Below are 12,183 nucleotides of genomic sequence, written 5' to 3'. Positions count from 1 at the left end.
TTGCTAGGGAGGGCAGGCTCCGGGCCTGACATCCCGGTAGCCCGCTTGCTTTTTCCGGCTCCCTCGCCCCCTCGGCATATAGCGGAGCCCCCCAGGCGCGCTGGGATCACACCGGAGCAGCTTCGTTCCTAGGGTGGTGAGTGAGCACCCTGCCGCACCCAGCTGCAGGGTGCGCTTGGCCGGCCGGAGCCAGATGCCTGCCCCCTCAGGCATCCAGTTACTGGAGCAAGTGGACAAGAACGGGTGGGTGGGGGAGGAGGACCCTGGGGACCCTGAGTGGCGTGATGCCAGGCGGCCAGCATTTGTGTTTGGACAATCGATGGCTCTGTTTGGATGGATAGAGTTTGGAGGGCTCATTGTAGAGATTAGAAAAATCTGGTTAGGATTGAGATGGGTTGAGGAACGGGGGTGATGGAGGGTGGAGCTTTGAGAGGTTTGAAAGTTTCTTATTGCCCATGTATGAGATGCTGGATTGAGGGTACTCGAGAGGTGCAGCTTAGGACTTGGAAGGAGGTGTTTACTAGTAGTAGCTAACTTCCCTTTGGGGAGATCTTCTTCCCCTCTTGTTGCCAGTTAAGGAGCGACCTATGTGACGGGGGATCTGTCTTTTGCAGAACCACCGCTACCCCCTGTTTCAGGGGCACGGAGGATGGCACGGTCCATAGGAGCTGAAAGGGGCCCTGATTACTTAAACACCAGAGTCTGAGAGTGTGGGGAAGTTGCTGGGACAGTTTTGAGTTTCTGCGCCCAGTGTGTGTATGTGTGTCCTTTGCAAATCTCCTTTTGAGGAAGCTCTGAGTCTTTAATTAGGGTTTTGTTTCGGGGGAGAGGTTCTGTGGAATTGCTATCCAGCCACTAAAGCCTCTTTCTACAGGTCACCTAGCTCTTTTGTGGCTTCCTCTGTTGGCGCTCAGGAATGGCCAGTGAGAGCTCCCCTCTTTTGGCCTACCGCCTTCTTGGGGAGGAGGGGGCTGCCTTCCCTCCCAATGGAGCTGGAGCAACTGGAGTGGCATCAGCCCGCAAGCTGTCCACCTTCCTGGGTGTGGTGGTGCCCACAGTCCTGTCCATGTTTAGTATAGTCGTGTTTCTAAGGATTGGTGAGTAGAGGGGGCATTATCGGGAAGGGGCCGAGGCTAGAGATGAACCCTAGTACATGTGGTCAGATAGAGGGTAGAAGGAAATGTCCCCTTGTGGCCTTGTATGGCTCTGCTGTGGAACTCTGCTGCCCAGTGGGCTGGGAGTAAGGGGAGAGGAATGTAACCATCCTTTGTGACTTGCTTTTCTTCCCCTGTTCAGGGTTCGTGGTGGGCCATGCTGGGTTGTTGCAGGCCTTGGCCATGCTCCTGGTTGCCTACATCATTCTGGCACTAACAGTCCTCTCAGTGTGTGCCATTGCCACCAATGGAGCTGTGAGAGGGGGCGGAGCCTACTGTATCCTCCAACCTAGATGGGCGGGGTCTGGGTATTTCTGCTCTCAAGGTTCAGGAGGGGAAGGGGCCAGTATCTTCTGTCTGGAAGTAGGCCAAATGTTAATGAGTTGTAAGTAGCAGGTGAAGGTGACCAGCACTCTGTCTTCATATCTGGTCTCCTAACAGTGTCAACAGTTAGCATTTTTAAGCCCAGAGAATGTACGTAGCTTGGTGGTAGAGTGTTTGCCTAGCATGCATGAGGTTCGGGGTTTGATCCCCAGTCCTTCCCTCCTCTAACAACAACAATCACAAAAGTGCTCAGTGACAGTCATTCTACAGATGAGAGAGTACATGCCAGGCATGGAAATGCAGGCCTCTCACAGATACCTGGGAGACAGAAGCAGCGAGATTAAAAGCCCTAGAGTACCCTGGGCTACAGAATGAATTTGAGGCCAGCCTGGGCAACTGATGGAGACCTTGTCTCAAAATAAAAAAAATAGAGTGGAACATGGTGATACATGCCTATCATTCTGAGAAGTAGAGGCAGGAGAATGAGGAGTTCTAGGTCATCCAACCCATAATGAATTGGAAGCCACCAGGGCTACTTGAGACCTTGTATCAAAAACATACAAGGTGGTGGCTGGAGAGATAGCTCAGGGGTTAAGAGTACTGGCTCCTCTTCCAGAGGACCCGGGTTCGATCCCCAGCACCCACGTGGCAGCTCACAACTGTCTGTAACTCCAGTTCCAGATGTTCTGCCACCCTCACACAGACACACATACAGGCAAAACACCAATGCACATGAAATGAATTCTTTTAAAAGTGAGAAACAAACCAACAAAATAAAGAGTAAGAAGAGAGCAGTGGGGGAGCTCAGGGCAGAGGGCTTGCCTGACAGGAGTCAGGCTGGGGACAGGGAAATGGGGCAGGCTGGGTGTTCTTATGATTTACGCAGAGACACGGGGCACGGCACAGGATTGCTGGCAGCTGAGCTGGTGCTTGCAGGAAACCTGGAAGCTGCTGAGAGGCTGACTTATGGCTTCTTCCTCCATTTTGGTTTCTTTTCCCTTAACGCTCAATCTCCTGCTTCCACTTTTAGTCATGATCAGCAGGACCCTGGGGCCGGAGGTTGGCGGCAGCATTGGCCTCATGTTCTACCTGGCTAATGTCTGTGGTTGTGCCGTGTCCCTGCTGGGGCTGGTGGAGTCTATACTGGATGTCTTCGGGGCTGGTCTGTACTCTCCCCAACCTGGTCTGGGTGGTGCTGGGCTTCTCAGGGTGGAGTCACATCTCCCAAGATGCCTGTGCTGATTCTTCTCTTCCTGTATGGATGTATGAGCAACCGAGAGCTTGTCTCCATCCCCAGGCATGTCCAACCTGCAGCCCTCTGGCCACATGTGGCCAAGGATAGTGATGAGTGCTTCCAACACAAAATTTTAAGATTGCTTCAAACATTAGGTTCTTCTTTAGATGTGTATATCTTTTCTTTTCCTTCTGTTTCGGGGAGTGGGGGGAGGACAGGCGTTTATGCAGTGTGCATGTGTGATGTGTGCATGTGCTTGTGTGGGTGAGTCTGCCGATGTAGAGGTCAAAGGTCAATGTTAGCAGTCTTCCCTTCTCACTCTTCCCTTTGTTTATTTTTTTTGTAAATATCCATGAATTTTTTTATTGCTGTGTGTACAGTGGTGGGACACAGACTTGCTGTGGCTGAGTGTGGCGGTCCTGGGATAACTGTGGAGTCTGTTCTCTCCTTCCACCGTTATGCCGTTTTGCAGGGACCAAACTGAAGTTGCTCAGCGATATTCTTTACCCACTGAGCCATCTTGCTTATGGTTTTGAACACAGTGATTTATTGAAGAAAATTAAGAAAATGACTCCTAAGCCAGGCATGGCGGTGCATGCCTTTAGTCCCAGCACTTAGGAGGCAGTGTGTATATGTGCATATCCATGTGTGTGTGGGGATTTATTAGAGTGACTTACAGGCTGTGGTTCAGCTAATCCAACAATGGCTGCCTGTGAGTGGTCCAAGAATCCAGGAGTTGTTCAGTCTGTGAGGTTGGGTATCTCAGCTGGTCTTCAGTATAAACCAGACTCCTGAAGAAGTAGGCTCTACTGCCAATGAAGGAGAACTTGCTAGCGAGGATGAGAGCAAGCAGGCAAAGAGACAGCGTCCTTAATCCATGTCCTTTATATAGGCTGCCAGCGGAAACTGTGGTCCAGATTAAAGGTTTGTCTTCCCACCTCCAAGATCCCAATTAGAAGTGGCTCTTCTGCCTGGCAGTGGTGGCGCATGCCTTTAATCCCAGCACTTGGGAGGCAGAGGCAGGCAGATTTCTGAGTTCGAGACCAGCCTGGTCTACAGAGTGAGTTACAGGACAGCCAGGGCTACACAGAGAAACCCTGTCTCGAAAAACCAAAAAAAAAAAAAGAAAAGAAAAGAAAGAGGTTCGCATACCTCAGACTATCCTGAAGACAGCTTTGGACTTCTGACTCTCCCGTCTCCAGCTTCCAATTACAATTAGTTAGATTCCAGGCATGTGCCACCACGACTGGTTTTATGTGGATGCTGTGTGAATGAAACCCAGGCGTTTATGTGTGCTAAGCAAGCCCTCTACCAACTGAGCTACAGGTACATATTGTGTGTGTGTGTGTGTGTGTGTGTGTGTGTGTGTGTACCATGGCCTTCTTGTGGAAGTCAGAAGACAACTTGTGAGAATTGCTTTTTTCTTCTCCAGTGAGGGTCCTAGGCATTGAACTCAGTTTGTCAGTCTTGGCAGCAGATGCGTTGCCTCCGAGGCATCTTACTGTCTTTTTATGAGATTTTGTTTTGAAGGTTTTTGTTGTTGTTGTTGTTGTTTTTATTTTTACTTTGGGAAGTTCTCTTTGGGAAGCAGGATTTTCATTGATAGTGTCATGTTACAAAGTCAAAAGATTGGACATGCCTGGTTCTAGTCAGAGAGACCAGTCTGATGGTCTGTAAATTGCCATAGCAAGATTGGTACCCACGAGGGAGAGCCAAGATGCTGGGATTATCTTGAAAAGCACTATAGGATAAATGAGGTCTCTCGTAGCAGGTGAGGGGAGGGGGTCATACTTGGGGCTGGGTATCTCCTTGGGGTCCACACCTTTTAACTCAATCCTGCCTCTCTCCAGATGTCACAGGCTCCAGTGGGATCCAGGTTCTACCCCAGGGTTATGGCTGGAATCTTCTTTACGGCTCCCTTCTGCTGGGCCTCGTGGGTGGTGTGTGCACCCTGGGAGCTGGGCTGTATGCCCGAGCTTCCTTTCTTACATTCCTGCTGGTCTCTGGCTCCCTGGCCTCCGTGCTGGTCAGCTTTGTGGCGGTGGGACCCAGGAACATCCCGTTAGCTCCTCGACCAGGGACCAATAGTTCCTCTGTGCCACACCGGCATGGCCACTTCACTGGGTTCAACGGAAGCACCCTAAAGGACAACTTAGGTGGTGAGTTGCACACTGTAGTGCCAGCAGCCTTGTATGAGAGTTGGGCCTTAGAATCCCTGGAGGAGGGGCTGAGGAGATGCTTCAGCCGTTAGGAGTGCCCAGCACCCATGGCGGGCAGTTCATAGCACCAGCCTCCTCAGGGTATATGACATTTGCAAGCCTCCTTGGGCACCTGCACACACATGGCATAACCTGTCCTAGGCCCCATAATAAAATATGCAAATAAATCTTAAAGACAAGAATCCCTGGAGGAGCTGTGGATGTAGCTCAGTTGACAGAGCACTTGCTTAGCGTGCACAAAGACCTGGACTCTACTCCCAGCACCGCAGAAGCCACTTATCACAGGGTATGCCTGGAACCCCAGCACTCAGGAAGCAGAGGCAAGAGTGTCGCAAGTTTGTTGTCATCCTTGGCTTCACAGTGGGTTTGAGGTCTGCCTGGGATCCAGTGAGGTCCTGTCACGAAACCAAGGAAGGAGCAGACTCAGGGTGGAGAAGGGAGACCTAACCTTGATTTCGGGTCGGGGAAGGCAAGAGCAAGACCTGCAGGTACTCTGAGCTGAGTGAGTGAGTGCAGGTAGGAGAAGGGGTAGAAGAGGCCTGTGAGAAAGGAAGATAGAGAGCTGACACTCGGCTCCACACGGGCTGTGGAGGTGGCCAGGCTGAGGCGTCTGGATCCCTTAGAGGAATATACTGATGCTCGCACTCCACCCCCAGCCGGCTATGCTGAGGACTACACCACAGGGGCCATGATGAATTTTGCCAGTGTCTTTGCTGTCCTCTTCAATGGCTGCACCGGTATCATGGCTGGGGCCAACATGTCAGGTGAGAGTCAGCCCGTGAGCGTGGGGGAGGGGTGTGGTAAGGCTGCCGGCCTGAAAGAGATGGGTGTGATAGTAGAGCTGGCCTCTCTCCCTTTGCTCCTGTCCCTTCAGGAGAGCTGAAGGACCCCAGCAGGGCCATTCCTTTGGGCACAATCATTGCAGTCGCCTATACCTTCTTCATCTACATCCTGCTGTTCTTCCTCTCCAGCTTCACCTGTGACAGGTATGTGCTGGTGGGATCTGACAGACTCTCCCTGAGGTTGGGTGTCAGAACAAGATGGTACCCTGGGTCACGACAGGTTGATCAGGAGGTGCCCAGGGTGTGGGGGTGGAGGGACAGGTGATGGCAGAGGGCTGGTGGCACACACCTTTAATCCTAGCACTCCTGAGGCAAGGACAGGTGGATCTTGGAGTTTGAGACCAGCCTGGTCTACAGAGTGAAGGAGGATATCAGATATCCCCCTGCCTCAGTCTCTTTTTTGAGGCAGGGTTTCTCTGTGTAGTCCTGGCTGGCCAGGAACTATGTTCACCAAACTGGCCTCTCACGGAGATCCACCTGCCTCTGCCTCCCGAGTGCTGAGATTAAAGGCTCACACCACCACTGCCTGGCTTCTTTTGAGTTTCAGGCAGGATCTCTCTCTGAATCTGGAGAGCCGTTTTTTGTTTTGTTTTTTGGTTTGTTTGTTTGTTTGTTATTGTTTGTTTTGTTGACTAGGCTGGTAGACGACAAGTCCCAGGGATCCTCCTGCCTCCTCTGAGGTTACAACCATGCTCAGCATGTTACATGGCTGCTGCAATCCAGACTCAGGTCCTCATGGCTACCAGAACATTCCCCTAACCACTCAGATATCTCTCCAGCCTTTTGTTGTGTTCTTGAGGCATGAACTGGCCTTGGATCAGAGATTCTCTAGTTTCTTCTACAGATGTGTGCTATCAGTGGCCTAACCCAGTTCTTTTTCTGACAAGGTCTTACCCCCTGGTCTTACACTCATAGCAATCCTCCAGCCTCAGCTCCTGAGTGCTGGGATTATAGGTATGAGTCATCAGGCCAGGATGGAGGACCTAACTTCTTTTCTTTGTCTTTGAGAGTCTCATATAACCCATGCTGGGAACAAAGTCTCTATAGTAGTGGGTCTCAACCTGTGGGGTGTGACCCCTTGTGGGGGGAGGGGGGTAAGTGACTCACGGGGGTCACCTAAGACCATTGGGAAACACAGATATTTACATTATGATTCATAACAGTAGCAAAATTATAGTTGTAAAGTAGCAACAAAAATAATTTTATGGCCGGGTGGTGGTGGCGCACGCCTTTAATCCCAGCACTCGGGAGGCAGAGGCAGGTGGATTTCTGAGTTCGAGGCCAGCCTGGTCTACAAAGTGAGTTCCAGGACACCCAGGACTACACAGGGAAACCCTGTCTCGAAAAAAACAAAAACAAACAAAAAAAGTAGCAACAAAAATAATGTTATGGTTGGAGCAGGGATCACCACAACCTGAGGAACTCTATTAAAGGGTGTCAGGAAGGTTGAGAACCACTACATAGCTGAGGCTAGTCCAGAACCCGAGATCCTCCTGCCTCCATTTCCTGAATGCTAGGATTGCAAAGTCCCTTCCAGGACCTAGCTTTAGAACACAGTCTCACAGGGACCATTTTTCACGAGGACTGTAGGTCAGCAGCTCACTGATGAGCCCTTCCTCTTCTCTTTCCTCCTGGCTAGAGCCCTGCTTCAGGAAGACTATGGCTTCTTCCGTGACATCAGCTTGTGGCCCCCGCTGGTGTTGATTGGTATCTACGCTACAGCCCTCTCGGCCTCCATGAGCTCGCTCATCGGGGCCTCCCGGATCCTGCATGCGCTGGCCCAGGATGACCTCTTCGGTGTGGTGCCCTCTGGGTCTGCCAAGCTGCTCTGGGTGTGCCTTCCTGGGCCATCTCCATCCCCTCTAGGCCCAGACTGATGTGTCTGCTGTGATTCTGTTTTTACAGGGGTTATCTTGGCACCGGCCAAGGTAGTATCTGGAGGAGGCAACCCCTGGGGTGCTGTTCTGTATTCCTGGGGCCTGGTGCAGGTGAGTGTTTCTTGGAGCTAGCCTGTCTCCCACTCTCTAGCTAGCCAACTCAGAAACCATTCTAGGTCTGGATCAGAGGTGCAAATGAAAACAAGGCTATAGGCCAGCACAGTGGTGCATACCAGTAATCCCGATTTGCGGGTGGAGGGAAGGGGACGGATTGAAACATTGAAGCAAGCCTGAGTTGTGCAATAGGACCCTGCCTAAAATTAAATAAATAACATAAAGTATGTAGTTCAAGCACATAATCCTAACACTCAGGAGGCAAGAGGTACACAGATTGCAACAAGTGTGAGCCAGGCTAGCCCTCAGAGCAAGACCTTGTCTCATAAAAACAAAACCACACACACAGAGGGACAGAGACAGAGACAGAGAGGCTGCCACCCCTTTTGGTGAACTGGCATTTATTTTTATTTATTTATGTTGAGACCGTCTCATTTTGTAGCCCTGGCTGCCATGGAACTTGATATGTACACCAGGCTAGCCTAGAACTTATAAAGATCTGCCTGCCTCTGCTTCCTGAGTGCTGGGATTAAAAGATGTGCCTGGCCACAATGTATTAATTTTATTTTGCAGTCCTAAGGATCAAATCTAGTATCTTACACATACTGAGTCCTCGACCGCTGAGTTTTATCCCCCACCCTTCATCTATTTGTTTTACTTTTGAGACAGGATCTTTCTGTGTAGCCCAGGCTAGCCTTAAACTCACTGTGTAGACCAGGCTGGCCTACAACTTTTGCCTTCCCTCCTGAGTTCTGGGAGTGGACTGGCATTTCATAGTGAACGATGACCTTTCTTGGGGGACATTGGCATTTTGTAGAACTTCGTGTGGGTAAACTGGCTTTATATAGAGTTCCTTGGCACCTCTTTGAGTACAAAGATATTGCAGAGAGGTACATTGGCATTCTGGTTTTGTTTTTATATTTTTTGGATTTGGGGAATAAGCTTGGTCTTACATATCTCAGTCTGGCCTCGAACTTCTGATCTTCCTGCCTCTCCCTTCTGAGTACTGGGATTGTACGTGTGCTCTACCAGGCCTTGCCTGTTTTGTGTGGTACTGGGGATGGATCCTGGGGCCTTATACATGCTAGGCAAGCATTCTGTCAGCTGAAGGATGTCCCCAACTTTGCAGTGTCAGAGCTTTTTTGTGTTTTTTGCTATTTTTTGTTTTGTTTTTGAAACAAGGCCTTACTCTGTAGCCCCAACTAACCTGGAACTTGCTATGTAGACGGTCCCAGAACTCACAGAGAAATACCTGACCTGGGGACCCCTGGGATTGAAGGTGTGTAGGCCACCACCACACTTGGCCTTATTCCTTCCATTTCTTTCTGTGTGTGCACACGGGTGCCCAAACTTGAGTGTGCATATGTGCGTGCACGTGTGTAGAGAGGTCTGAGGACACCTCAGGAGAATCGATTCTCTCCCTCCAGTATGTGAATCCCAGGGATTGAATTCAGGTCATCAGGCTGGGCAGCAGACATCTTTCTCCACTGAGCCATCTGACCAGCCCTTGGAATGGGCACTTTCGATGAATGCTTACGCCATGATTCTTTCCCAGCTGGTGCTGCTGGCTGGGAAGCTGAACACATTGGCTGCCGTGGTCACGGTCTTCTACTTGGTGGCCTATGCCGCGGTGGACCTGTCTTGCCTGAGTCTGGAGTGGGCGTCGGCCCCTAACTTCCGGTGAGAAATAAAGATGCTTTAGAGAATGAGGAGGAGTGGGAAGGCTGGAGCCTCAAGGGGGGCGGGCTGCGGACTAGAGTGAGTGACAAGCAAGTGTTCTGGGGAGGGAGATGGGGCGGGGCACAGCCCTGAGTGCTTTTCCCACTTTCTGTCTGCCCATCCCAGCCCCACGTTCAGCCTGTTCTCCTGGCACACCTGCCTGCTTGGGGTGGCCTCCTGCCTGCTGATGATGTTTCTCATCAGTCCCGGGGCTGCTGGCGGGTCCCTTCTTCTCATGGGCCTGCTTTCTGCTCTTCTCACCGCACGAGGAGGACCCAGCAGTTGGGGCTATGTCAGCCAAGCCTTGCTTTTCCACCAGGTTAGGGACCCTTGAGGAAGGGTGGGTGGTAGTCTCCGGAGGCTCCCTGCTCCCACCCCAGGGGGTTGGTGTGTCTGTCTGAGAAGAACTGAAAGGTTCTCCTCCTCCTGCCCACCTTCTCCTGCTTCTCAGGTTCGGAAGTACCTGCTCCGCCTGGATGTCCGCAAGGAGCACGTGAAATTCTGGCGGCCCCAGCTGCTGCTCCTGGTGGGAAACCCCCGGGGTGCCTTGCCTCTCCTGCGCCTGGCCAACCAGCTAAAGAAGGGGGGACTCTACGTGCTGGGCCATGTCACTCTGGGAGACCTTGGTAAGTGAATATCTATCTTACTCCCTCTTGACCTTCCTCTCTTCTGTCTCAGATGCCTCATGTTTCTGTCAAGACTCATGCAGGCTTTGAACACTAGGAAGGAGTAAATGATTTAAATAACCCAGTATGTCATTGAGCCACACCCCTTCCCCTCCCTGGGGGATTCTAGGCAGGGCTCTACCACTGAGCCACGCCCCCAGCCCCTCACTGGGGGATTCTAGGCAGGGGCTCTACCACTGAGCCACGCCCCCAGCCCCTCACTGGGGGATTCTAGGCAGATGCTCTACCACTGAGCCACGCCCCCAGCCCCTCACTGGAGGATTCTGGGCAGGTGCCCTACTGATGAAATACAGCCCCAAGTTTAGTCAAGAGTAAATGAGCTTGGCCAATAGTTGTTGCCCCTACCCCTGTATCTCTTTCGCTGTCTCTATCTTTGTCTCTCTCTCTGTCTCTCTCTCTCTCTCTGTCTCTCTCTGTCTCTCTCTCCTGATTTTGGACCACTGAGGATTGAACCCAGTGCCTTGCACATGCTGGGCAAATACTTCACTACTGACCTATAGTGCCAGTCCTTGTTTTTGTGAGGTAGGTTCTCCCTGTGAAGTACAGGCTGGCCTTGAATGTATCAGCTTCCTGCCTCGGTCCCCGAGCACTGGGTTCAGCGTGTGTCACTGTGACAGGCATCACCGCCTGTCTTACTTTCTCTACAGATTCTTTACCATCAGACCCCGTGCAGCCACAGTATGGCGCATGGCTCAGCCTGGTGGACCTTGCCCAAGTGAAGGCCTTCGTGGATCTTACCCTGTCACCCTCTGTGCGTCAGGGGGCCCAGCATCTACTACGGATCTCTGGTCTTGGTGAGCGGCTCCTCTCTTGCTGTCCTTAGTTCCTGAGTGTCCCCTTCCCATCTCTGCACCCTTCCCCTCGGGAATCCACTAGATTGTAGATTGCAAAAGGAACACACTATGTAGTGTAGATAAGAGAGTAGCCAAAGATAATGGCAGTAGACGGCCCGACAGTGGCCACCTTGTCTGATTAGACAATGATTACAGCCAGACCCTACTACCAACAAACAGTCAGGGTAGCAGAAAAGAGGAGTATGGGGTCCTTGTGTCACAAAGTTTGCTGAGAGTGTATGAGAGTGATGCTTTTGGATAAATGGAATATTGCCAGATCTGTGGCTCTTCCTGTCCATCACACACATACACATGCACACACACATGCACAAATGCAGACACATCCATACACACACCACACACACACACACACACACACCTGATTTAAACCTGGACTTGGCTTAAGTTAGGCAGGTGCTCTACCACTGAGCCACGCCCCCAGCCCCTCACTGGGGGATTCTAGGCAGGGGCTCTACCACTGAGCCACGCCCCCAGCCCCTCACTGGGAGATTCTAGTAATACTTTAATTCTAATAATACTTTACAGCTAAGCTTAGCTTTAGCTTTTTTTTTCATTTTTCTTTTTGATAAGTGTATCACTAAGTTGCCCAGGAAGTCCTTGAAAGTTAGTTTTTGTTTTGTTTTGTTTTTTTTTTTTTTTTTTTTTTTTTTGTGAGGGGTGTGGGGGAGAGAGGTTTGAGACAGGGTTTCTCTATGTATCCCTGGCTGTCCTGAAACTCACTCTGTAGACTCACAGGGGTCCGCCTGCCTCTGCCTCCTGAGTGCTGAGAATAAAGGCATGTGCCACTCTCTCTACGGACCTTGAATTTTAGAACCTTGTGCTTCAACCTCCCACACAGCTAGGATCAGAGGACTGTACCAATAGGCAGTCCAGCTCTGGACTCATATGCCTGGACTGCAGCCTTGTACCTGGGCACCTCCGATTCCATGCTTAGCCCCCGCCTCCATCCCAAGACTAGTGCCCGTCATCTGAGCAAACACCTCCTTCTCCACCTGCCGTCAGTCAGTCAGGCCGAAGGGCAACAGCCTTGAACTTCGTACTGCTTGGTGCAAAGCAGGGCTCTGGGAGAGCGCAGGGTGGTGGATGATTAGTTCGGTTTGCAGGGTCAGCTGAAGTTCCCTCCTGCTAAGAGGTCTGTGGTATGACTGAGTACCATTTAC

At 51.3% G+C, this 12,183-nt stretch overlaps 1 protein-coding gene across 5 annotated transcripts in view; it reads left to right on the top strand.

Annotated features, from left to right (window-relative positions):
- The window catches only part of Slc12a9 (solute carrier family 12 member 9), a 16,029-nt gene continuing 3,846 nt past the window's right edge, over positions 1-12,183 (top strand). The window contains exons 1-13 of one of the 5 annotated variants that reach the window (XM_028777818.1): positions 1-136; positions 875-1,097; positions 1,297-1,431; positions 2,509-2,640; positions 4,563-4,871; positions 5,588-5,695; positions 5,806-5,917; positions 7,413-7,570; positions 7,679-7,761; positions 9,320-9,444; positions 9,610-9,802; positions 9,935-10,109; positions 10,817-10,963. In XM_028777818.1, coding sequence (XP_028633651.1) covers positions 917-1,097; positions 1,297-1,431; positions 2,509-2,640; positions 4,563-4,871; positions 5,588-5,695; positions 5,806-5,917; positions 7,413-7,570; positions 7,679-7,761; positions 9,320-9,444; positions 9,610-9,802; positions 9,935-10,109; positions 10,817-10,963 — 1,858 coding nt within the window. In that variant the 5' untranslated portion in view covers positions 1-136; positions 875-916. Of the gene's footprint in view, positions 1,098-1,296; positions 1,432-2,508; positions 2,641-4,562; positions 4,872-5,587; positions 5,696-5,805; positions 5,918-7,412; positions 7,571-7,678; positions 7,762-9,319; positions 9,445-9,609; positions 9,803-9,934; positions 10,110-10,786; positions 10,964-12,183 lie in introns of all 5 variants that reach the window. The other 4 variants (XM_028777815.1, XM_028777816.1, XM_028777817.1 and 1 more) reach the window with 4 other exon arrangements.

Source organism: Grammomys surdaster, unplaced genomic scaffold (genome assembly GCF_004785775.1).
Source record: "Grammomys surdaster isolate TR1022 unplaced genomic scaffold, NIH_TR_1.0 316, whole genome shotgun sequence".
NCBI classification, from domain to species: Eukaryota; Metazoa; Chordata; class Mammalia; order Rodentia; family Muridae; genus Grammomys; species Grammomys surdaster.
Note: the sequence above shows the minus strand (reverse complement) of the source record. Positions and strands in the feature narration are given on the sequence as shown.